We start from the raw sequence: 27,122 nt of genomic DNA, 5'->3' as shown, positions 1-27,122 counted from the left end.
GTTCATATGGTCTGAAAAACTTGAATTCATGTAAGCCAGTGAGATTGTTTTTAACCAGCTGCTGTTGATCAGCCTTCCTGAAATTTCAGGTACAGATGTCACTATATGTGAACATAGTTTCCCATAAGATTGAGAATTCCAGCATTTCATGGTTACTTCCTCCAAAGTTCCTACTACTTTGACCTCATTGACCTACTTTGACCTATTTGTTAAGATCAAGTCAAGGATGGCTTCTACCCTCATTCTTTTCACTTTCATTGGGAAAGGAAGTTATCCGTGCACAGCAGGAATTTGTTGGAGCCCCATACTTAGCTGAGTCAGGGTCAAATCCAATCCAGTTTTCCAGTGCTGGTGCTGCCGTGCCATTGGGCATGTGCTGCATCCTGTAGTAGGGGAGCAATCACGGAGTCCTCTTCCAGGTAAGGGAATATTTATTCCCCTTCCTCGGGTCTGCAATGTGGCTACACTGGAAAGTTGGATAGGATTGGGCCCTCAGTCACCCAACAGATATCAGGATGGTTGATATTATTACTGATATATGCTCCCTTGTAACACTTGTAGGTTTTTCAGGAAAGTATCACCAATATCTTCTCCTTGGTCTGGCAGCCTGTAGTAGACTCTGACCATGATGTTGTGTGTGTTTTGTTTTCCGTTAACTTCTACCTAGATGATCTCCACAGGGCTACTCTGTACATTCTGTTGGATTTCTGTTCATGTGCATACATTTCTGACATATAATTCTACTCTGCCTCTCCTTTTATCACATCTGTTCTTTTTGAAGAAATGATAACCTTCCATTCCTACATTCCAGTCGTGAAAGTCATCTTACCAGATTCAAGTAAAGCCCTCTTGATCAACTCATGCCATGCTTCTGCCAAAAACATTCTTCCCCATCCTCATGAGGTACAGCCTGTTTCCTGACAGACTTTCATCCAAGAAGTGCTGGTCCTAGAAGCCAGAGCTCTCTTGACAATATCATGGCATTGCCACCTGGAGTATGTTCTCCTGCTGAAACCCTCTGCTTGTCACCAAGAGAACAGATAAGAATACCACCTGGTCCCAAAGATCTTTCCCCTTTCTACCCAAATCCTTACAGTCGAAAATGACCTGTTCATAGCTGCATCTGGTAGCACCATTTGTTCCCATGTGAATGAGCTGGAAATGATAGCAGTCTGTGGGTTTGACCATCTTTGGCATTCTCTTTGTCGCATCCCAGATCCTTGCATCAGGAAGGCAGCACACTTCGCAAGCAAGCAGGGTTGGGTCAGCACAGAGCAGCTTCCTCACCTCTTAGCAGAATCCATAAATGCCACAATGTTCCTCCTCTGTACCCCACCCCCCCAGTGGGTTGACAGTTTTACATACTGCCTGGTGCAGTCAGCTGTTGTTGTCCCCAAATGAGGTTGTTTAGCAGCACTGGAAATTGTAACCTGTTTAACTGAAACCACGTTGTTTGTTGTTTTGTTTTCTTCTCCTGATCTTTTTTTTTTTTTAATCTCAAGCTTTCTAGGTTAAAGCGAGAATTGACACAGATGAAGCAAGAGTTGCAATACAAAGAGAAAGGAGTGGAGACACTGCAAGAGTAAGTTGAAAAAAGCAGGATGAAGCTTTTGTCTACCTCATTCTTGGTATTGTAGATAGTAACAGTTATGCATGTTGGTCAAAAGCATGCATTTACTGATATTTGTGTCTTGTTCCTTTTACTATAAATAATAGTAAAATGTCCCATTTTAACATAGATACATCATTGATAATGGGATGCAGTCCTTCCCAGTGTGACTGCATCTGCATAGGATAATTTTCGTTGGGCCCCATAAGTGCTTGCCATTTCTTTGGCATGTGTGAGCCTCTGCCCATTATCGGAAAGAAAAGATCAGCATGCTTCCTATTTTCCTACTAAGCCCTTCTACCGAAACTTGGGTCATCTTAGAGCTTAAATGCTACTAAAAATTAATAAAACTCTCCTAATGTTATTTTATGAAATAGGATTGACCGTAAGATGTCAAATGCCCATATGAATTATAAATTGGATGAAGCCCAGGCAATAATGAATGAACTTCGAACGATCAGGAAGGCTATTTGTATGGGTGAAAGAGAGAGGCAAGACCTGCTACTGGTAAGAAACTGTCAGTTAATCACAATCGCAATATATGTCATCTTTTATTGGGAATTTACATTGAATCACTACTTTTGTATAGGTTGTTGTCCTCTTTGTTGGCTGTATGTTGTTTATACATATGAGGTGCTCATTTTTCATAAAAGAAAAAATCTTTTATGGAAATTTATGATTTTCACAACTGAGTGGCTTACCAGTGTTTTAAAGCATGAGTGTTTATAGTCGTTTTCACATAATATATTTGATTACTTCACCATTTTCTCTTTGAGTCAGTCTTGTTCTCAGCATTTGTTTTTCAGGTGGACATTATATAAGAATAAAATAACGTGCATATACCTTCAGCCCAAATATCTCTAATTACAAGGGGGCAGCAAACACTTGGACAAGTTGAAAGAATGCAGATGTTTGTGTGCCCAGCTACAGAAACCAAAAATGGCTTATCAACTTTACTCAGTGCTGCTCTTTTCCAAGTTGCACAGGAAGATACTGAAACAAAGTGTTTGCTAAGGAGGAGACCTTGACAGACTTGGTCAAAGGTGTCCACCTAACACAATTATAGACATATATTTATGTTATGGCAGGTTCCTTGAGGGCATTGTAGCTTGAATTGACTCTGAATTGTGCAAGACACTGCTGAACTCATTATCTTTGGGTCACTGTAGAGGAATTTCTGTTGTAAGTCAAGCTTAGGAATCAGAAAGTTTGGACAATACCAAAACTATGTATAGAGGGGAATTTTCCTTCAAAAGCAGAAATGTAAAATTGGGGTTAATGGGGGCTGTTTGCCCTTGGTTGCACTAATCTATACTCTTTTATATGAGAAGGGAGCTGTTTTATCTCTCCTATCATTAACATTCAGTTAATACCCTGTCAGATTTGAAGTGAATGAATTGCCTGCATTTTTCCAAAGTACACATCATGTAGAATTGGGCAGTTTAGGCATTTTTTAAATTCACTGCTGGGCATATTTTGGCTGTTTAGCTGCTGGAGGAAAAAAGATCTGCAGTTATGAAGGATTGAAATGGTATATATTTTTTAGAGAGAGAGAAAAGTGGGCAAATTTTCTGAGAAGGAAATTATCACTACCTTGTAATTTAAATATACTGATTGTTGGAGGTGGTCCTAGGCAAGATTACATAACACATTCTTGTGTAGGTGTTCAGTAAGCTGTAGTTTGTAACATTTGATGGCAAATGGATCAGAGTATAGGTTAGAGGACTGAGATGACAGGAAAGATTGGTTTGGCGGTGGTTAAAATGCCAAGTACATAGTGTCATTGCTGCAAAAGTACTGCAAAATCTTTTAAAGCTTTTATAGAAGCATGTCTCAGTGTTTAAGACTTTATTAAAAGGTGGTTATGATTTTCTTTTTCTGGAAAAATTCATGGCTATTTTTACATAGTAAGCAGCTCAATTTAAAAAAAAAAATAGACCCAAAATTGAAACAGCTGCATGGGGAGTATCCATTCAAGCAGCAGAAACTCAGGGTTCCAATTAAGATACCCTTAACCCTTAACTCTACATACCCTTCAAACTAACCTCGGTTATCAAAGAAAATGTTCTGGGTTGTAGTTTCCCTGTCTGTCCTCTGTTCCAGCAGCCCAAACTGGAGCTTAAGAATGCGCTCCATATGGGTCATATATAATTGTTGCAGAGTTGTATATTTTTGTGTAAGCTGCCTTTAGGTTTCTTTTTGGTTATAGAGTTATTCTTTAAGACTGTCTAGACTAAATGCATTTTGCAGTGTTTTCCAGTTGCTGTATGCATTGTGTTTTATTTTTGTATAAATAGCTTTTAAAATAAGGTTGTGTGTTCAAGTAATGATTCCCTGGTAACCTATCTGAAATGGTTAACCAATCATGGTCTAGTAAGAAAAATCCATGAGCCATCTTAAAAAAATTTTTTTATTTATATACATAAAATAAGTAATATGAACCACAAATAGATGCTTCTGTTTGATCATTTTTCTTAATATTCTTTTTTTTAAAGAGTCTGGCCAAGTTAACAGATGGGTTTAGGAATAGCTGTAGTATTACAGAATCTCTGCAAGATCTTCAGTATAATTCTAGCTCACTCAGTGACTCCAGTTTACCTCAACAACACTGTGATGCTTGTTCTCAAACTGACATCATTGGAGAGGTATGTGTTTCAGTGCAATATGTTTGCCATTAGAAAAAAGAGGCAGTTTTTGTTATCTTGCATAGTTTAAATCCCCTTTCCATTCTGTATGTGAGTGCTGAAAAGTATTGGACTTTTTTCCTGAAGAAAACATTGGCAATATACCTAAAGATGTGCTTCTCCACAGGTATCATTCTCATTGTTCATGTTGATTGTACTGTACAGGATAAATTAGTATTGTTATTGCATCCACTGAATTGAAGACACTTTTTTCTTTGCCTCTAACCCAGCAATTTTCAACCTTTTTCATCTCATAGCGCACTGACAAGGCACTAAAATTTTTAAGACACACAATCAAGTTTTTGACAATTGACAAGGCACACCATGCTGCCAGTGGGGGGCCTCACATCTCTGTTGGCTCTACTAATAAATGACCTTCCCTCAAATTCCTGTGGCACACCTGTGAACCACTCATGGCACACCAGTGTGCCACGGCACAGTGGTTGAAAATGGCCACTCTAACCTTTTGGAGAGAAAGCGGAGCACAAAACCTGTCTGCATATGGCTTTTGGAAGTCTAAAAAACATTAAACTAAATAAGCAACCAATGATTATTTTGAAAAATAATCCTAGTAGAATTGTAATGGCTTCTTTATATCCTGAATTATTCATCAGATGAAGTTTGATCATCCCCTTACAGTTATATAGAGTTATGTGCTCTGAGAAGGGCATGTTCTGAAAAGTTTCTTATGGCCCCATTCACTGAGTGCAATATATATGCCCTGCTCACTGATAATATTCATGCCAATCTTTCCAGAACCCACTTTTTCAGAGTTTTAACATTATGTGTGTACTTAGACATGTGGCTATTACTGAACTTGCCATATTTATTCCAGTCTGAAGCATTTAATCAAACAAGAGTATATTGTTAAAACACAAAGAAATAAAGATGTATAACAGGCAATTTAGAAAAAGAAAACAAAATATAAAAATACTTTTAAATTCTCTATATTGGCAGTGGTATATTGGAATTGGCTCTAAAATTTGCCTCTCAACTAAAAGGGACAAATACTTTAAATAGTAATGCAGAGGGCTTTCATACTCATTTTGAGACATACAAAATTATGCAGGGGATGGACAGAGTGGATAGGGAGATGCTCTTTACACTCTCACATAGCACCAGAACCAGGGGACATCCACTAAAATTGAGTGTTGGGAGAGTTAGAACAGACAAAAGAAAATATTTCTTTACTCAGCGTGTGGTTGGTCTGTGGAACTCCTTGCCACAGGATGTGGTGATGGCGACTGGCCTGGACGCCTTTAAAAGGGGATTGGACAAGTTTCTGGAGGAAAAATCCATTACGGGGTACAAGCCATGATGTGTATGCGCAACCTCCTGATTTTAGAAATGGGTTATGTCAGAATGCCAGATGCAAGGGAGGGCACCAGGATGAGGTCTCTTGTTATCTGGTGTGCTCCCTGGGGCATTTGATGGGCTGCTGTGAGATACAGGAAGCTGGACTAGATGGGCCTATGGCCTGATCCAGTGGGGCTGTTCTTATGTTCTTATGTTCATTTGCTATTTTCAAAAACGGTGTTTTCAGGGCATAAAATGTCTGTGAAACTTCGTCTGCCCCGAGCAGAATATACGGGTTGTATTGCAACTTTTGAAGTGGGAATGCTTCATGATCACAAGCTCCTTTGTTAAGAAAATAGCTTATGATCATAGAAGACCTCTTTTGGCAATTCAAAGTTGTTACTTAACTACTGTACCTTCAGTTTTATCAGGTGGTTAGGATGTCTATTCTGTATGATGAGAAAATGGGTTAAGATTACCTTGGGCGCATTGGCTGTTTCTTATACATGCTTCAAAGCTGCCTCATCAACTTGATCTCATGGAATTCTAGGCCAGTTTTAAATTATAAAATGTAAAAGGGGGTTTCTCTATCACCACCTCCGAGATATCATTGGATCTGTGGTAACCACCCGTATGGCAAGTCTCACTTTTCAGGCTCATTTCAACAATTTTTCTTGCCACTTTTCAGTTTTTAACTGCTTGTATGCAATACAGTACTACAGAACTTACTTATTGTGTATTTAGTTTGAAATGAAATATCATTTTGAAATGGGTGGGCTGCTGTTTCCTGTTAATGAATAATAATTACAAATACAATAATTAGTAATACCTTCCATGGCATTTCTTTTCAAGTAAGTGTGCTTAGGGTCAGAGCCAAAACTGGATACACTGTCCTTGGGAGAAAGATTTAATTTAGTTTCTGTTGTGGTCTATTTTCAACTTTTCCTTGAATTACTTGTGTTCAGGAACTGTTAGTCATATTATTATCTATTGTTAAATTAAATTATCCATTGATAGTTTTTAATTTAACCACAAGGCATAAGTCATGAATACCTGTCTTACCTGAAGTCTCTACATTGCACTTGAGTCAGACAAAATTGGGATCTTTTTCTGGTTAAGTTTGTGTAGCTATTAGATTTTTTTTTATTGTGTTTGTGGTATACTGTAAAAAGTATTGAAATTCATAACTGACATTTTTTCAGTATTGATTCTGAAACATATTTTCTGTCCATCATTTTGCCTTTGTACAATGAACATAAGGACTAAATTGTGTAGGAAGGCATTGTAGCTTGACTTGAGAAGCAGTTATTTTACTTCACAAAAATCTTTTTCTTGTTTAGTTACTGGGCCAATCTTATTTTGATTCCAGGGTCTCAGGAAGCTGAGTTGTGTGTCCATGAGGCTGGTTTCATAAAGAGAACAATTCTTAGACCTTAAAGCATCAAGCAGAGGCCTTTGAGGCTGTAATCCTTTTTATATGTGTGTATCCTGCACATACATAGTGACCTGTGTAAGCCACTGATCACAGTGGAATTTACTTGTGAATAAGTAGACACAGGATTGTGTTGTAAATGTCGGTTCTTTACGTAACTGTCTGACTTGGCCATTTTCAACCACTGTGCCGTGGCACACTGGTGTGCTGTGAATGGTCCCCAGGTGTGCCGTAGGAGTTTGGTGGAGGGTCATTTATTAATAGGACCATTGGGGATATGAGCTCCCCACCAACAGCAAGGTGTGCCTTGTCAATTGTCCAAATACTGATAGTGTGCCTTGGCAATTTTAGTACCTAGTCAGTGTGGTCTGACTATTAGTATGCTGACATTAATAAGTGTGAAATTAGCAAGTAGTATAGAGAATTGCACTCTAAATGTTTAAACTTCTAAAAAATATAATGTTGTAACATACAACATTATGTTTTAAAAGTTTATCTTTTGAGGTCTTTTTGTCTGTTTTGCACTTTCAGCATGTCAAGAGAGTCTTAACGGAGCATAAATATTGGCTATAGTTATTAATACTAGGGGGCCAGAATATTGAAGTTTAAATCCTTATTTGAACTAAATTATTTGCTTTGAAAACCCGTTCTGAACTGTTATATGTAAACTTAAATGGCATCTTGTTACAGTTTTTCTAATGTGATACTTATGTTAGTTTTTCTAATGTGATATTTATGTTTTCATTTTCTTATCTCTTACAAGTTTGTATTTGATGATAAAACAAGGCAAGCAGACAAAGAAAAATTGACCTTGCAGTATGAAGAGGCCAAAAAGAGGTAAGCTTAAGGCTCAATTCTGTGATTACTTGCTATTGAATTTTGTTCTTGCAAGAATTGGCAAACTAAGTCCCCAAGGCATGTACTGATTCTGTTCCAAAGGTTTGTTGTTGGAGCATACCTAGATAGAAACAGTCAACTCCTTCTGGCTTAGTGCTATTGAATCTGCACAAAAGTACCACAATGGATGTGCTGTGCAAAAGTGCTCATACAGCCACCTGTAACTCAAGGATCCAGTGTACTGATTTTACTCATGTTACAACACATCTAATGTGGATCACCAGAATAGTAAGAATCTAGTAATCTATGTTATCTGTGTTGAACTTGCTTGAGCAGATTGAAATGCCAAATCTGTGCACACAATAAATGTGTTATAGCGAAACTATGCTGATTTATAGACTGTGATTTGTCTAATCTTCTTGTCCAACTTGATTAAAGATAGTATTATTGAAGTAGCTTTGTGAATGACTTAGTTGTTCAACAGCAAGGTGGCTTCAGCTTTTGGGGTTCTTCAGCAGCTTTATCTGAAAGTTGATAAGGTTGGGCACCCCTCATCTGGAGTTCTGAAATCCAAAGTATTCCAAAAACTGTAACTTTTTTTAGTGAGGATGAGTGGTCATTTAGTGTAGTGCATGCTGGGGTAGTATCGAACTGAAATCTGGATGTTTTTAGCATGCAGATCCCATTTTGTAACTGCTCTCCCTCCTGCTAATCTCTCCAACTAAAGTGATTGCTGCGGCACCGATACAGCCTAACTCTATCCTTCTCCAAGGTGTGGAGAGACCCAGCAGCAGACAAGGCTAGCAAAAGCAGGAGCTGGTAGCCCTTAACTCCTTCCTCTCTTCTCTCCCCCACCCCCGTCTCAGATAAGGTTAGCAGAAGCAAAAACCAGCAGTCATTAACCCCTCCCTCTTTTCCTCTCTCTCAGCATCCACATCTTTAAGGCTTTGTTAGAGGAGTCTTAGCTGCTGTCTCTTCCAGGCATGGTCCAATTATAGCAAGTAGCCTTCCTGCTCCATTGCACTATGTCAATTTGGAATATTGCACTGCGCTTTGGAATATTTGTTCCTGGGAGGATTCTAAAATCCAGAAAATTCCAAAATCTGAAACACTTCTGGTCCCAAGTGGTCTGGATAAGGGATAGCCAACCTGTAGTAGAAAAAACGATTAGGTATGCTGCTGAGGGAACTAGCTCACATGGAGAATACTACCCAGTTGCAAGAAATTCTGGGTTCACTGTTACCTACAGATCAGAGGCAGTGCAAGTTGGCTATTAATTGTTAGGTCCCTTAACAGTTGAAGGTCCTAACATTTCTGGCTTCTGGTGTTGATCGTGCCAGCTGGATAAGATATAGCAAGTGGGTGTTAGAGACGTGGATAGGTGAAGTGGGTAGGTGATTATTACATTGTCACTGTGTAATTTAGCATAAAAAGAATGTTTATAAAACATTCACCGATTTCAAAAGCATGATTTTGTCTGAGACCTCGGCATCCGTGATCTTGGAATCTGCAGATGGCCTCTCCTCTGCCTTAGAACACCTTCTGGACGTGACCTCCCTGCACCTCATAACACCTCTCAAACTTGACTGGAAGTTGTGGGTGCAAATCGAAAGTTGCTTATGGTTGTGTTTGGAAGTGTTCTGAGGCTTGGGGAGGCCACGGGCCTGGCGCAACCTCAAAGTCACTAATTGTGGCACTGCAACCTTGCCCTTGCCGCAGTGGCGTAGCTAATGATCATGTAGTCCAGTGCCAAATTCAAAATGATGCCCTGGAAGTAATGTCACAACCGGAAGTGACATCACACCCAGGCTTTTTAAAAAATGAAAATCGGGGGCGACGGGACCTGTCTCTTCAGCTCGCTGCCACTTGCTCTGCCGCTTCCCCCAACCAGTGGCAGTGCGAAGGCACCATTCTGCTACCTGGGGTCAGAAAAGATTTTGTAGCTCATTCCCCTCCATGATAAAATCAAATTTAATTAAGTAAATAAAAAGTGTGCCCCTTATTGGTTAGACACTGTGCTGGGGTGAAGAGGGATGGTTATTCTCCCCCTGCTAAATATAAGAGGTGCTACTTGAAAAGGTGACTCTTTACCCAATTAGCAGGGGTATTATGATACATGGAAATGAGAGCTGACTCGTATTAACACTTTATTGGTTCCATACTGTATCATATTTCATTGACTCTCAGAACAATCAGTCTCATTGTTCAGTTTTGAGTTAAGGAAATTCACTTTTTGTTCCATAAGGTAGTTGCATATTCATTTTCATAATTTCATATTCATAATTGGCCATTACTTTTGTTAGAATCTAGATATTCCAATGCAGTTTGTTTCATTGCATTCTGCTTTTAATTACCTTTCCAGTGATATATAACATTATGGTATTATTAGCACATACAAGTTTTTCACAATTTTGGCCACTAGTGTCAAGCTCAGCTTGTTGCCCCCTCCAAGCTTGTTGCCTGATGCAGTTGTTACCCCCTGCACCCCCTTAGCTATGCCACTGCCTCACTGGAACTGTAGGATCCATGGATTTAGGTATGAACCTGATCAGTAACTAGATGTCAGATAATTAGGTATCCAATGTCAAAGCAGGCTATAATTATAAAAAATATTAAAGGAAAAAAATGGATCATTTTGTCATATTCATGCAAGTAATAATCAGTAGTAATCCGTAATCACATGGATTGTATATTAAAGTACTACCGAGGTCAACATCATTTATAATTTACAAATGAATTTTCATTCTGAAATGATTCCACTAAGTAGTTTTCTCTGGTTTGACTTAATTTTTTCTTGCTTAGAAGAACTGTTACATTGTACATTATGTATATAGTGTTAGTAAATGTTTAAGTAGAACAGCTCAAAGCACATTTGCTTCTACCAGTTATCTCTGTGGTCACATTCTTCATTTATCATGCATTCCTTCCTCTTAGCTTGCTGGAATTTCTGTAGGGCTTTTGTCTTCACAAAATATTTCTATGTTCAGCCTCGCTCTGCTCATGAAACATCTACTGCAGTTGCACAGCGTGGGTGCAGGAATGTGCTATGTTAGGTTAAAATCTACAAGCTACCAAATTAAAAAGCTGCATTACATTAAAAGTATTTTAACTAGGCTTCTTGTTCAGCCAGAGTGATGGGAGGCAGCTTATAGGTGTTGCCATCGGGGTTCAGTAGATTCTTCCCCAAGGTGTAAATGTGTCTGTATCTGCTTTTTCATTAGTGACTGCTAAGAATTCTTGGTTTATTTATTTGTTTTCCTGTTCTGTAAGCAGCCACAAAAAATCTGAAATTTAAATGCAAGCATACGCATATCTTCTCTCATTGAACCAAGTGGGGCTTATTCTTGGATGTATAGATTGCCAATTGATTTGTCACTATAACATTAACTGGCTAAAGGCTGCAATCTTAATCTAGTAGTATTTTAGCAGCAGCAGTCCTGCTCATTTTTCATCTTTGATTTCTGTATATTCCTCTTGCTGTTTGTCTTCTGTTGGTTCTCTACTTCTTAATTCTAAAATTTATTTTCTGTTTAGTGTAGTCTTTATAGGCGCACCCTTACTCCGTAGTGGAATATAATAATTAGCTTAATGCTAACTTTGTGTGCACGCGTATGTGTGTAGTGTTAGTTAAGAAAAAGTGCAGTTTTTTCCCATGTGTGAAGGTACGAATGACTAAACTTCTTCGTGTACCAGCCTCTCTTACAAGAAGGCAAGACCTTTTGATGTACCCGAGTATTTTTCGCCAGCGTTCCCCCTACAAATCCCATCCAAATCTCTCCCTTTCAGAAACTGGCTTAACAAATTCTGTAAATAGAATCTGACTGTTATGCCAATTCTGTATGAATCTTTCTAAGACCTGTGTACACACTTCATGATAAAGAGGTATTGCTTATGTGTGTTGTGTCCATTTCTGTGTTTCTACTGCACTTTCCAGATTGATTTACATGACGGAATAATGGAAATGATCTTAGCAAAAATGTTGATAGATCTTTATATTTTCAGGGGGCGGGATGTCTTTTTCCTTTTGACTCCTGAAGTGTGGTCTTCATACATTTTTTCCCTTATGGCTTATTTCTGAAATTGTCAATTGATACTTTGTTAATAGAATCTCTTCCCTAGTTCTTTTTTAAGCTATCCCCTAATTAGCTATGATTTTCATTTTAGCATTCTCCTTTTCTGTATTAGTGTGTATACCTACACTCTTTTACTGAATTTGTTTCCTAAAATGTTCTGTACAGTGCTCACATGGGGGGCCATGCTGCAAATGATATGTTGTTGTTACTACTATTATCAATCTGAATGAAACTTAATCCATGTTTAATCAAGATGGTCATATAAGATCAGTTTCACAGTTGTTTTGTTTTTTGACTGTGAGTTGGATTGAAATCCAGACGTGAGTTCTTACTCTTTCTGTTTTGGGGTGTACCAGGACTCTTTAGTCTTTTATCAACTCTTTAGTTGACCAAAATTTTAATTCCATGTTAGAACAACACAAAACAGATGTTTTTGTGTTTTTCCTACACCATGATAGAATGTACCAGGCTCAGTGCAACCTATTCTAATTTTCAGTTTCTTTTGTGGAACACATGAAGAATATTTTTATAGATTCATACAAATGTGTATCATGATCTAAGTCAGGGGTGCTCAATAGGTGGATCGTAATCTACCGGTAGATCGCGAGGCAAAATGAGTAGATCGCGGAGTGCCGACCCCCCCTTCAGGTGCCTCTGGGAGGAAACGCCGGGAGTAAGGCCCATTGTACTCAATGGGGCTTACTCCCAGGTAAGTATGGCTAGGATTGCAGCCTCACAGCCTAATCCTAGGCATGTCTACTCAGGAGTAAGTCCTGTTATACTCAGTGGGGCTCAAGGTACACCAACATACATTGTACACATAAATGTTATATGTTATGATGGCACGAACATTGTAAAAAAAAACTCTGGTAGATCTCCGGGCCTTGCTGGGTTTCAAAGTAGCTCTCGAGCCAAAAAAGTGTGAGCACCCCTGATCTAAGTGTTTTTCCTGTAAAAGTATGCTGACTTCAACATTTTTCAAGATATTCCAAAAGTAAATAAGTTATTCAGAAAGTACAGTACTTTTTTTTTGAGCAGATGCTATTAAAAGACAGAGAAATAAGTGAATTTAACAGCAATACATATTTTTGGAGCAAAAATATGCCTGGGTGGGGAAGAGGAATAAAGGTAATTCTTCTACAATAAAATTCTGAGCATGTTTCGTAGCATTGTTTGCTGCCATATTATTGTAAGAAGTAGTGGTTCCTCTTTCTCCATGTTGGTCAGACCTCACTTGGAGTACTGTATCCAGTTCTGGGTACCCAACGTTAGGAAAGATGTCACCAAACTGATGACAAAGATGATCAGAGGACTGGAGAGCAATCCATACAAGGGAAGGTTGAGGGAACTTAGTATGTTTAGCCTGGAGAAGTCCAAGATGGGGATATGATAGCATTCTTCAAACACCCGAAGGGCTGTCCTGTGGAAGAAGGTACCATCTTTTTTTCTCAACTGCCTCAGAGTAGAACTAGATCAGAAAGGTGCAGACTGCAAGAGAGAAGATTCTGGTTGGATATTGGGAAGAAATTCTTGATGGTAATGGCGGTTCAGCAGTGGAACTGATTCTGAGGAAGGAGGTGAATTTTCCCTCACTGGAAATTTCCAATCAGAGGCTCAACAAGCGCTGATGGAGATGCTCTAGGATGATTTCCTGCTACAGGCAGGGGATTGGACTAGGTGACCTTGTAGGTTCCTACCAACTCTGATTATTCTACACCATACATAGTCTTTAAAAGATGATTAATAAATGTTATAGGCATGTGAAACAGTAATTTTTCACAGTAAAAAACAGTAAAAATTTTTCACAGTAAAAATTGAAAAATTTTTCAAACTTACCTTGGTTTTTCCAAATGTTGTGCTTTACATTGATAAAATTGGGCTCATTTTTGTCTGCCTTATTTCAAATACAATGTGAGGTACTTCTTGTCTGTGTGCTATTTTCTTCAGTTTTTAGAAGTTTTTTTCCTCTGTAGTTTATTCATTCCTTTGTCTCCCTTTATAATGAAGACTTCTCAGTATACAGCAACAATTGGCTCTGCATGATCATGAATCTTGGCCAGGCATGGTGGAGGCTGACAGGGACCGTCTTCAGCTCATCAAAGAGAAAGAGGCTCTTCTGCAGGAACTGCAGCTCATCAGTCAGCAGCAACGGTCACCTGAAGACATTAAACGTTTAGAGGAGGAAAAAAGGCGTTTAGAGGATGAGATCCAAGAGGCTCGGACTACTACTTCTCATGGTGCCGCAGAAAGGTCTGGGCATTTAATTGATGACTTTGTTATCATCAATTGATAATTGATGCAATTATGGAGAATAATGCAATTATGAAACCATAATTCTGCAATAGATACTGTTGTAGTTGGTTTTGAAAAAATAGATCAACACTGTTTGGCTCTTTTGTACTTTTGCATTTTCTTATCCTCCAGAGCCTGTTTAACAAATTAATGTACTACCAATCTTGTATGTTTCAATGTTAAAACGCTTTACATGTATTATATCCCAGTAATCCTTGCAACAGCCTCATCTTGTAAATTACTATTATTCAAGTTTTCTTAAGTCAGTAGTAATCCATATGGGAGTAGAATTGCAGTTATAGGTGGTTTGTTTAGGTATTTAAAAAAGTACAGCAATGCAGTTGACCCACTTCTGACTCACAACTGACTTGCATGAATTCAAGTATATGTGCTTGACCTTCCTCCCACCCCCCACCCCCAGCCAGAGAAAAACTATAGTTTAGTGTGGGTGACTCTGCCTGCCATTCTACTTACACTGCCCCAGAACAAGTCTGAAATGGGAGAATGAAACTGCTGTTCCCTCAGTTTCCCTATGTCTCTGGTACTGTGATTTTAGTTCTTAAAGTGGCATTACATATTTGTTGGCTTTTAGGGTGTTTCAACTACACTTTATTTTGGCTTTATGCTCTGACCTTGGAACATAACCACAGCATAAGATGCTAGCCAACTGTACTTAAAGCTTTAGACATAAGCTCATAAGAATTCCACTGCCAGGAGAGATGAATGTTCTATCTAATCATACAGTCTGTCTCAAACATTAGAAATTTTGCCAATTTCTGCAAAGTTCTCACAAGCTGCAAGTAAATCAGAATGGTGATAGTCACCATTTTTTGTTCTTGGTATCTGATACTTAGGTTTGCCTCTGTACAATGGGAGAAAAAAAGAAAAAAACTGAGAATGTTTGTTTCCTGCCGTTAGCTATGATAATATGGTTGAAACTAACATAGTAGAAACATCACATCAGGAAGCTAGGAATAACACGTCAGTAATAATTTTGCCTGTCAGATGTTCCCTCTCCTATGTTTGTCTTTTGGTCACTTCGCCCATTTCAATGGCCATATCAACCAACAAGTTATAGCTAACTGCCTCTCTGTCCTTGTATAGTGTATTGACCAACATTTGAGATGCATTTCACATGGTGTAATTGTTGGAGCCTGTGCATTTGTGAGTATTTAAAAGCTAGTCAACATTGGCAGAAGTTCTGATGTGGATTATGCTGTTTAGTGGAAAATACATGTTCTTGTGACTACCTTTGTAAAGTAAGAAGTTGTAATTACTCTGTTATAGGATACTGTTACAGGAAAAGAAGAATGGTCTGCTCATGCAGTTGGAAGAAGCAAGTCGTTTAACATCCTATCTACACTCCCAATTGAAAAGGTTAGTTGTTGCATTGTGTACTTATGGCAAATAATGGCAAATAATGGTTTTGTTCAGGTATGATAGCGAATTGTGATTTATCATGACAAAGAGTGGGTTGGTAGACATGAGGTTCCCATTGCCTATACTTGTAATGCTAAAACCACAGTTTTGTGTTATGCCTGAACTACTCAATTATGGATCTTTTAATCAGTTATTGAAAAACCAGAACGCTGCATGTGTTAGAAAAGACGCATTAGTAGCCAGTTGTTCAGCTTACTCTCTCTTCTGATATGTTGCATTTTTGTTGTTTTCGCGCGCGGGCATGTGTGTTTAATGCAAAGGGAGAAGAGAGAAAGATGATCCTTTTCTGTCTTTATTACATACCATTCTGTGTGGCTCTAAGAACAATTTCTCAAGGAAAATAAAAAATGTAGGTGCTAAATGTGAAAAAACGTTGAAATGCGTAAAAGTAATGTTAGAAGGAGAATGAAAACTGCTGTAGATACTCACCTATAGTAAGTAAAATTTTTGCCAAGTAATCAAGCTCCAATTATCACTTTGCCTTATCTCCCGGTCAATCAGAGGGTAGAGCCTTTCAACTCTGAAAAGTTTCCTTTCTTTCTCAAGCAACAGACAGGCATCAGCAGAGATCATTTGTTTCTACAGCAACTGGGAAATTCCAGCCAAAGTTAACCTTTTATTCTCCTTCCTTCTTCCCTTTTGCAAATGCTTGCAAAGCAGGTCTGTTTTTTTCAACACCAGGATGGGATCCTCCTTTCCATTTGAAACAAAGTCCCAGGCTACAATTAAATAGTGCACCTTTATTTAAGAATAACTCCCATGAACAGCAGTGGGTCTGCTTCTGAGTAAAAAGGGTTGCAAATATATGCAGCTGCATCTCTCTGCTGTGAATTGAATTGCACACTCTCAGTTATGTGTTACGGGTTACATGTTGTATATAGAGCTTCTGGCTTAACACACCAGACACCTTAAAGGTGAATTTGATTCATGGTTCTCCTGCAGTGGTTCCCAACCTTTTTCACTTGCATATCCCTAGGCAACCCATTTCCATAAATTGTACCCTTCATATTAGCAAAATGTTTGTAATAATACAAGCCCTCATCTCCTCTCAGTGAAAGCTCAGACTTCATGTATTTATCACAGTGTTTTCTCTTTTTATAAACAAAAGACTCTGCCTTTGCACTGTTTTGCACCAGAAGTGTGCTGAGAAATTCTGGGTGATTGATCACTTTCCATATTATGTTTCAGCTTTTTTTACTGTGCTGGTTTTCAATCACTGGTTCATAGATGAATTGATGACCAAAAACTAGCTATAGGTGGGGCTTTCACAGCCAACTAGCTACCTCCCTTCCTGCCTTACTGGTCCTTGCAAAACATTCCTGTCTTGCAAGGCATTCTGGAGCATGACCTGCCTTTTTCCGCCATTATTCCATTCTTTTTCAAGTACCCCTAAAGGTCCTGTTGAGTGTCCCTGGGAGTACATGAATACAGGTTGGGAGCCACTGTTTTACTGGTATGTTGTTTACAGTGCACTTACTCTGATAGTGCTTACAAAAAGGTGGTGAAGACCAGAATTTAAAAAGAATAAAAACATATCTTATGATCTTTTACTATGTTTTTAATAAATTAGAGACTACAGTTCTTAGGTAACAATTAGTGGCAGGTTATTTTTCAGGATCTGGCCTCGAGTAATATCAGACAAAGCTATAGTCAGACCCCTTCCCCCCCCCAGGTTTAGTCCCTGACTTATCTGAGGGTCATAGAAAATTCCATGATTGCTGGCTCAAAACCTGCCCTCAACTTATCTGTGGATTGACTTATAGACGAGTGTCTGCGGTAGTTCACTCTGTGGATTGCTAAATCTGCAACACGAGTTGAATATTTTTTCAGTTATAATGAAACATAAGTTCTGATTCTTGAGCTTGTGATTTCCGATTTCAGAATTAATCCATCTGTGTTTGTCTTCTAGTTTGTCTGCCAGCACCTTGACAATATCCTCAGGCAGTAGCCGTGGATCATTAGCTTCTAGCCGTGGATCACTGGCATCCAGCAGGGGCTCTCTCAGCTCTGTGAGCTTCACAGATATCTATGGTCTTCCTCAGTATGAGAAATCAGACAGTGCTACAGACTATGGGCAACACATGCGCTATGATACAGTTCCAGTTGATTCTCACTGTAAAGATGTACAGTATCTTGACTCGATTGGACCTTCTGGTAGCAGCAAACAAAGAAGATCTTTGGATACACCCCTTTCCCTGGCATCTCTGTCATCGCGGTCTTCTCTGTCCTCATTGTCTCCTCCAAGCTCCCCCCTAGACACCCCTTTCCTCCTTGCTTCTCGGGATTCCCCATTGGCCCAAAGGCCAGAAGGATATGAGGAAATAATGGGGACAGGTGCTTTAGAAGTACTCCGAGCTCAGGTCTCTCTCTTCAGTGAAGATAAAACACAAGAAACCTGTAAGGCTGTCGAATGTTCCAATGAAGGACCACGAGAAGCAGAGCGGCAACTGACAAATGTTCCAACCTCTGGCGGTAAGTTATTTTCTGCTTTTTGTTGTTCATTGTTGACTCTTAACCTATAAAAAGGCATGTGACATTTACTTACAAGTTCTTTAAATTTTGAATAACTTAAGTGTCAGATCAGTGAAGCAAATAGCATTGCATAGGTAAGCTTCATGGATGTTTTTCTTAATGAAAAAATTAGAAATTTTGTGCATTTGTCTCTGAAGTAGTAAGTATCTTAATGGAAAACCTGTTTGCATGCCCACTGTAAAACTTGTTCGTTAACAAGCGGTTATAGTAGTAACTTGGAGGAAGACAAATAGTTACGGAGAATTTACAGGCATTGGCAATTCTTCCTGCTTCCTGTTCAAAATTCAAAAATCCACGCTTTGCAGTCTCCCTAGTTCAGTACTAGAAGAGCATAGGTTTTATGATTCTGCTGCATAGTATCTTATCTAAAACATCTTTGATAGACTACTGTCTAGCTCAGGGCTGGGAACCTGTGGCATTAGGGCTACATACAGCCTTCTCAGCCATTAACTGCAGCCTTTTGAGTGAATTCAAATTTTGCAGAACAAATCCTTTGTTTTTATTAATATGGGTTTTTTTGTCTTTTATTTTTATTTTAATCTTAAAATGACCATATTTAAAATACCAAAGAGTAAAAAAGTCCCATCTGACGGCCACAGTTAAAACATTAGTACATCACAAGGCTATTTGAACACCAGCTACGCTCATGATTTCTTTCTAATGCGACTCTATAATGTACCGCAGATAATTGCCTATAAGGTGATCTCATATATTAGATGAGGACAGGTTTTTGGCTTTCAGCCAAAAATCATGGTATGTTCCAGGACCCTCAGGTAAGTCGGGCGAGAGGTGTAAAACCTAGAGAATGGTGCTTGTGTGGAAGAGCTGCAGAACTTCCCCTGGAGCCTAATTGAAAGGGGGGGAAAATCTGAACTGCACCACTGTTTTTGAAGACATTAACAAACTGCTTATGCAGTACAGTGTGCTGTCTCCCCCCTTCTATGTAATGGAACATCCGGAAGGGAAGAGAGAGGAAGCAAGAGGAATCTTTTCTATCTGCAGTTGTACTGTGTTTGTGGTTGGCAGGTTTTAAGACCCAGCAGCAGCCTGCTTGCCTGAGTGATGTGCTGGCTGGTTGCAAAGCCTGGGAGAGGCAGAGAAGAAAGGCATGGCCAGCCAGAGTGAAGGGTTTTTTAAATATGCAGAATTCAAGCCGCCTTGAGTTTCTCCTGGCTGCTGCAACACCCCTGAACTGCACTGACCCTCAGCTAGGACAAGTTATCCTTGATTTTCTGGTAAAAATTTCTCACCTTTATAGTCGAGTATCAACAGTACATTAACTTACCCACCTGACTGGCACCATTACTGCCCAAGGCTGATTTGCGGTGGTGGCGGGAATAGGGGAGAGTCCATTGGGGTGTCTGGTCTTCTATCAACCTTTGAGAAGCAATCACACAAAATTGGACAATGCTTTCTCCAAGCCAGACTAATGCGGGTGTGTGTGATTGCTCTGACAAGTAAAAGTGTGGCCTTTTAGACCTGTGAGATCTGAGGTCTTTTAGACCTGTGAGATCTGAGGCAGGTCCTGCCTCAAAGTCATGGTATGGGCCTAGGTTGTGACTTCTAGGCACACAGTGCCAGGTACACATATTATGAATGTGGGATGTATTTTGTGTTCAAAATAAAAAGGCTCATCAGGCAACGTTTTCGAACTAAGCGTTTCATCCTGATCCTTGCTCTATTCTCTGTCTGCCATAAATACTAAAGCCTATTCTGCAGTGATACTTCCTAACCAGTTTCCTCTTTCATTTTTCTACTATTCTGTAGTACTTTGTATGCATTGGATTTCTTTTTGTGGTTATTAGTAATAATTCCTATTTTAGGCAGCCATCATGTGAACTGTGAAACTGATTTCCTGGTGGTCCTAGTTCTGTAGCATTTCTAAGGATTTGTTACATTGTGTATAACATGCACCCTCCTGACTGTGCTTCAAAGTTGCAACATGAAAAGCACTTTACATATACAGTAGTATATCTCAGTTATCTTTGCAACAGCCTCATCTTGTAAGTTTGCCATATTGCAGGTATGGGAAATAAGGCTAAATTAGATAAACCACCTGGTGAGTTCATGGCAGATGCACTGTTTGAACCAAGCACTTCTGGTTTTTGGTTCTTTTTATCAGTGTATATTATATCACCCTGAACATAAAGTATATTATTAATTATACCCAGGCCTCATTTGTAAGTTAGCACAGCTGCAATCTCCCTCTAAAAACAAGAGGCTTTAGTGGTATGGCTAAAAAGGACCTGAACCATGCAATAGCCACTTCCCAGGAAAGAACAGTGACATTCACATGGTTTATGCCAGCCTTGTTATTATGCCATTTATTAGGGTGCTTAAATTTCCTGTCTGCCTGTAAAATTTTTAACTCTTTCCTTTACTGTGTTAGCAGATTTTTATTTTTATTTTTATTTTTTGCTGCTGCTACTCTGTTGACAGTGGTGGTTTCAACTGAGAAGTGCTGGTGATTCTGATTTGTGTCTATTTTTTAAACAGCTTTTTTAGCCACACTTTGCAGGTAGCGGTGACTTTATCAGAATCAATCATAATGACTTTATCATAACTCCCTGTTGCTGGTACTAGATAATCTCATTTTTCCCTCTTTGAATGTGCTGGAGAATTTATCACCACTGTATAAGCTTTGTGTAAAACTTTAAAGTGTGCTATGATGCATTTATTTTATTTTGGTTATTTGTAGGAGTACATAACTGCTATCTCAACACAGGAGACACAAAACAGGAGCAATATTTTTTAAACATAATTGCACTTTTATCATACATGTTCATATTTCTGGGTAAACTTGTCAGTGTAATTTGAATATCAAATATGATTCATCTTGATAATTTTTCTCCTGAGGGTATGTCACGCATTGTGATAATTAATCTAAAACACTTGTAAGGGCATGTGAAAACTGTTGTGTTATTTATATATGTACTTTAAATTATTGGTCTCCAGAAAACCCTGTGTGTGTGTGTTCAGATACCTGCATCCTATAGTAAAGAAAAATTTCACATTTTTCTGTTACTATTAGTATTGTTTTAATTAAAATGTTTTATGTCAGGATTTTTGTTTCCTTGCTCCATGATATTTTGAATATTATGCCTTTTGTTGTTGAGCTGTGTGTTTGCTGATATTCAGTCAAACACATGCTGTTTTTATCTTTGTGACATTGTCCTGATACTGTTTACCCGGCCTGAGAGCATCAAGCAAAATAACATAAGTTGAAACACTTATAGCATGGTGAAGTTGTGACACATTATGTTGCATCATGACTTCGTAATGTACCATATTTTGTATGAACTTCAAGATAAAAGAATTTGTTAATCTGCCTCCTATTTGTGGCTAAGCTTAGCCTTCTCTTGGTATTACAGTTATACAAAAATAGTACCATTTTGCAGGATTTTGTTTGGGGGGGGGGGAAATCAAGTTTAGGAGTATAATTTTCTGCTCTCTGTTGGGAGTGAGTGAATCAACATAGTGATCAACAATGGACACTGGTATGGTGTGGATGTACTGTACCTTTGTAGGAATGGGGGGGGGGCTGATCTGCTTTCCGAGAGTGATGGGGCTGAATGGATTCTTGACTGCTCTGGAGGATTTTCCTGTGTCACAAATAGTGGTTCCATCAATATCCTGGTCAGTCTCTAGAATGGAGAAATGTCCTGGGCATTGACATGTAAGCTCCAGATCATCCTCTTTCACTGACAAGAGCCCAGGCACTAACCTGTCTCCAGGTTATTTAACATCTATGTAAAACTTCCAAGGGAGGTTATCCAGGGGTTTAGAATGACAGTCAACTCTGAGGATGCAATGGCAAGGTATTTTCTGTGATGGTTCCCTGTATTCAAGCGGCAGTCAAAACTTTCCTTTTTCTGTTATCTTTGTTTTGAATTGTTTGTGCTTTACTTGATTGCCTTTGTTTTTATTAGTTCAACCCAACTATTGTTTCTTAATATTGTTTTTAATACTGTTATAATGGTTTAGATCAGTAGTTTAGATCAGATCATAGATGGCTGCTTCTATGCATGTTGTCAAGCATTAGAAACCGATGAGGGTTCACTAGGGCTTTGTGATGGTTGTTACTATAAAAATGGAATATAAACTGGTATCTCTTTTTAGCTGTAGTATCTTTGCCTCTATCCCTTCCCCCAATGTTACTTCTTCTTAAAAGTAAGCTTTTATAGAACTGAACTTTGAATTGGTATTGTTTAGAGGTTTTGCTAGACTGCACATTAGTTAGCTTTTGGTATAACTTAGTGTTTGTAGATTGACCTTCAGAATAGTAAGTTATACACCATGCAAATACAGTAAACTGTTAACTTTCAGCTGTGAGGAATAGGCAGGGCTGGTTTTAGCTTGTAATGAGTAAAATGTTCACAATGGGTGGCAGACTCAGAAGCAGCAGCAAATTGATAGGCTGTCTCCCATTGCTCACCAAGCCTCCCTCGCTGCTGCCTTCTCCTTGTTCTCTTTAAGAAAGCAGCTAGAAGGAAGGGACAAGGAAAGGTGGCTATCTGCCCCCTTAGAGCTCTAGCTCATATGTCTTTAAAAGGGCATGGAGACAAGAGGCACCAAGCTGGAGCTCTAGATAAGGGGGTGGATTGCTGCACTTCCCTTGCCTTCTCCTCCCTTCTGCCTTCTGAAGGAAGGTGGGATGTGCACATGCCTGCAGTTTTTGAGCAGGGAGGCACAATTTGTATTGCGCTTCAAGCAGCAGTGGGACTTGGGCTAGCCCTAAGAATGTGGGCTGATTAACCAGATATACTGGTTAACAGAGCACCCAACCCACCTATCAGGCCCTCCCTCACTTACCAGACAGAGAAGAGCCACTCTGTCCTCCTTCCTTGCTCATGAGGGCCCTCTAGGGATGGAGACTCTATTCTTCCTAAGCAGGGCCCTCCATGAGGAAGGAAAGTCCCCATTCCTAGAGAACCCTTGTAAGCAAGGTACAAAGTTGAAGTGGCACTGTGCAAGTGAGCCCTGTCTGACAAATGAGAGAGGGAGTTGCCAGGTTGGTAGGTGGCTTTTTTAACTGGCAATCTGTTAACACTGAGGTATTCAATCTGTGCGTTGGGCCTCCCTAGGGAGGCGTGGCTAGCTCCCAGGGGCATCTTGGGGAGAGAGGTGGCCATAGCTGCTCTGCTGAGCTGCACGTGCTGCCTCCCGACTTACTGCTTTTCTTCGACTGTGAACGAGGTGGGTGAGGCAGTGTGAGGTGGGGAGGGCATGTGAAACATGGTAGGGGGAGTTGGTGGAGCCTCCCCACGAAACCGAGATAAGGCTGGCTAAGAGGCTGGCTGGCTGGCAGGTGCGAGGAGAAGGCTGACTGGGAGAAGCTGGAAGGTGCGCAGCGCTTTCCTCTGCTTAGGAAGGAGGGAGTCCAGCCTTCTCTTCGTGGGGGGCGGTGTCCAAATGCCCCAGCCTGCATTCCTCCATCTTGCCTGGGGGGGGAATAGGGGTAGCACCTGCATGTTGGGGTGTATGTGTGTGAGCAGCCCCCATCTACTTTGGGGTGAGCTGTAATATTGCTCGGTGTGGCTGCAATCCTTTCCACACTTTCCTGGGAGTAAGCCCCATTGACTCAAATGGGACTTATTTCTGAGTAGACTCAGGGTCCGTGTCAGCTTAACCAAAGATCATCACTTTTCTCTTTTTCCTCCCCCTTCAAAAAAGAAAAGAAATAGCCACTCTTGGTGGCTTTGTCTCCAAAAATTGATTAAAAAATGAAAACACCCATTCCTTTTTCCTCCTGCCTCCTTTGGGGGGGGGTACTTCCCATGTTGGCTGCCATTGTAAGACAAAAGGCACAATCCTAGCTAGGTCTACTCAGAAGTAAGTCCTATTGTGTTCAGTGGGACTTACTCCCAGGAAAGTGAGGTTAGGATTGTAGCCAAACAGTCTCTGGGTCTCAGTTTGCAATTAGCAGATACACACAAAACAAAGTCTTCCCCTCCCCCAGCAAATTCATCACTTCTCTCCCCTCCCTTTCCAGAACCCTCCAGGTGTGCTGCTAACAAACTCAGGGCACAATCCTAACCAGGTCTACTCAGAAGTAAGTCCTATTTTGTTCAGCGGGACTTACTCTCAGGTAAGTGTGGTTAGGATTGCAGCCTCAGAGTGCTGGCAGCTGTATTTTTGTTTCTATTGTATAATTATAACACTTCCATCCCCATTTTGGATGTAACACTCAGTTAGGTGTTGTAATCGGGAGCCATGGCCAATGGCCACAAGGATCAGGGGAGCCGCGGGCCGTTAAAGTTCGAGAACCACTGCGTTAACCAAAAAACTCAGTTAACTGGAACTTCTGTCCTCAGCCTCACGTGGGTGGAGATTCCGGTTAACTGAGTGTGCCAGTTAAGCAAGCTTTTCCTGTATCTAAAATCCTAAATTAATACACTTTTACTTGGATAAAACATTAAGTGAAGCTAAAGACTAATTTAGGGAATGCAGGTGTTGCATAGGGTTAGAAAGCATGCTTTGCATGCAGAAGGCTCATGGGTCAGTTCTTAGCAGGTAGGGCAATTAAAACCTGGAGAGCTGATGTTAAGTATAGACAATAATGAGCAAGGTGGCCCATTTCACTGTATATTATTATTATTGTTATTATTGTTATTGTTGTTATTGTTATTATTATTGTTGTTAATAACAACAACAGTATTTATATACCGCTATTCAACAAAAAGTTCACAAAGTGGTTTACAGAGAAAATGAAATAATTAATGGGTCCCTGTCCTCAAAGGGCTCACAAACATGTAAAAGAACCCCAGCAGACAGCCACTGGAAAACACACTGCTGGGGTGAGGAGGGCCAGTTTACTATCCCCCTGCTAAGTAAAAGAGGAGCACCCACTTGAAAAAGTGCCGCTTACCCAGTTAGCAGGGGTAAACACATCTTTCTATGGCATGAACTGCAGTTCTAAATGCATTTACTAGGGAGTGAGTACCACTGGACACACTGGAATTTGAGCAAGAATGTATAGAGTTGTGCTGTTAGTCATTGACAAAAGTTTATAAAACTATGCATGGTTTGTAGTAAGTGGATAGATATGCTTTTCCCCTCTCTTAGAACCCAGGGTCACTCAGGCTGCAATCCTAACCACACTTTCCTGAGAGCAAGCCCCACTTTCCTATTGAACAAAATAGAAGTTACTTCTGAGTAGACCTGGTTAGGATTGTGCTCTCAGTGAAATTGAATGATGATTGGATGTGAGGGATTTGGGACAGACAAAAGGAAATATTTCATATAGCATTATATAGTAACAACAAGATATGATGAGAGCCGCTAGCCTAGGTAACTTTAAAAGGGTTTTAAACAAATTCATGGAGGTCTTGGTCTTACAATGGCTGCTAGTCATGATGGCTATATACCAGGTTCAGAGGCAGCATGCATTGGAATGCTTGTTACTGGGAGGTGATAGCAGGTTAGGATTTATTTTGCTACATGTTGCACTTCTGGACTTCCCAGAGGCAGGCAGGTGGCCACCATGTGAAACAGACTGTTCAACTAGATAGGCCTCTGATCTGATCAATCAGGGGTTGTATGTTCTTATGTTCACCAGTAGTATATTCGCCATTTGACTTTGTGGTATGCAGCTATATAAGTATGTTTCCTTCTGAAAGCATTGGTTTTTTGTCCAACTTTTGTTAAGTTTATTTCTTAAGCAACAGTTCTCACTTTGAAAAAACTGGACACAGTAGCAAATGTCTTGTCACAAAAGGAGAAAATGGCACAATCTAGCTGAAGTTAAGCTGTTGCTCAACTCTCCATCAAAATCAACAGGACTTGAAGGTGTTAACTTGGCTAGGTCCTGTTCAAGCAATGTCTGTCCTTCTTGAAGTTAAAGCTATGCATTAAACACAACATGGTTGCAGAATTTTAATTTTATATTTGTATCATATGTATAACATTTGTATTAACTATTATGGTGAAGTTTTAGTTTTGTCTCATTAATGGATAAGAAGGCCTTCCATGTGACCTTCTCTTTGCTGTCTTTCCATATTCTAGCTGTGACCCTACGTGAAGATAGTGCTAGAAGGTCGGAAAGGAGAGCCAGGCGAGTCTCAGCATGTCTGTCCAATTATTCACTGGCTAGCGACAGTGGCGTGTTTGAAGCTTTAAGCAAAAGGTCAGGTTGCATAATTGTGTTGTAAATTGGAACTGTACTTAATCTCCGCCCCTTAAAAACTGCAGAAACACTTGGTAAATGTCTTATTTATACCTGCTACTGAATTAAGACAATCCTTTAAAATGTTGTTCCGGGCAGTTTTAACTTGTGCAGCTGTTTGAGGTACCATTATAGTTTCAGTAGCCTGAATTATTTACATTTGAGTTTTAGACAGCAGAGTGCAACCAGAGAGATTAGGAAAGTGATGATACCATTATTTGAAATAACGGGTTGACAGCCTTACAATTGCTGGAATGTAAAAATTAAGTTTGGCTGGATTGTGCCCTCTGTGTTGATATCTTCTCTACCATACCATGTATGTTGGAAAAACATGCTAAACTATTCCCTGCATAGTTAGGTATATTGAGGGTTTTTTTTTACCAGTGTGCATTTTTCAGTGCAGATGTTGGGTTGTTGAACAATTTCAGAGTAAGGATTTTTTTTCACTGTTGCTTGTAATGTGAAAATCGATAAAGCTACACTATATTGTTAGTCCTCATGCTAGAAGTTTGATATTATTCTCAGTGCAGAAAAAGTTTCCACCCTCTGTGTACCTGCTCTTGTTTATGTACCAGAAGATTTTCTTATACACCAGAACCTGATAATCATTTCCTGTGGTTACTTGATGTAGCACAAGCAATAGACTGAAATGATCAAATATACAATAGTGTACAGTATGTTGGAGAATGTTTTTTGCTTGTTCATACATGCTGCTTACTTGATCATATACTTCCAAATGAGCACACTTTGTTTCCTTCCCAAT

General features: G+C 39.6%; 1 protein-coding gene across 1 annotated transcript in view; it reads left to right on the top strand.

Moving 5' to 3' along the window:
* The window catches only part of WWC3 (WWC family member 3), an 83,893-nt gene that overhangs the window by 35,021 nt on the left and 21,750 nt on the right, over positions 1–27,122 (top strand). Inside the window, exons 5-12 of the mRNA XM_066620590.1 lie at positions 1,503–1,582; positions 1,987–2,116; positions 4,105–4,254; positions 7,785–7,858; positions 13,939–14,181; positions 15,511–15,600; positions 17,573–18,135; positions 26,200–26,320. Of these exons, the coding sequence (XP_066476687.1) occupies positions 1,503–1,582; positions 1,987–2,116; positions 4,105–4,254; positions 7,785–7,858; positions 13,939–14,181; positions 15,511–15,600; positions 17,573–18,135; positions 26,200–26,320 (1,451 nt within the window). The remainder of the gene's footprint in view (positions 1–1,502; positions 1,583–1,986; positions 2,117–4,104; positions 4,255–7,784; positions 7,859–13,938; positions 14,182–15,510; positions 15,601–17,572; positions 18,136–26,199; positions 26,321–27,122) is intronic.

This window comes from Tiliqua scincoides, chromosome 3, assembly GCF_035046505.1.
Source record: "Tiliqua scincoides isolate rTilSci1 chromosome 3, rTilSci1.hap2, whole genome shotgun sequence".
In the NCBI taxonomy this organism is placed as follows: Eukaryota; Metazoa; Chordata; class Lepidosauria; order Squamata; family Scincidae; genus Tiliqua; species Tiliqua scincoides.
The sequence above is the reverse complement of the archived record's forward strand: the minus strand, read 5'-3'. Positions and strand labels throughout refer to the sequence as shown.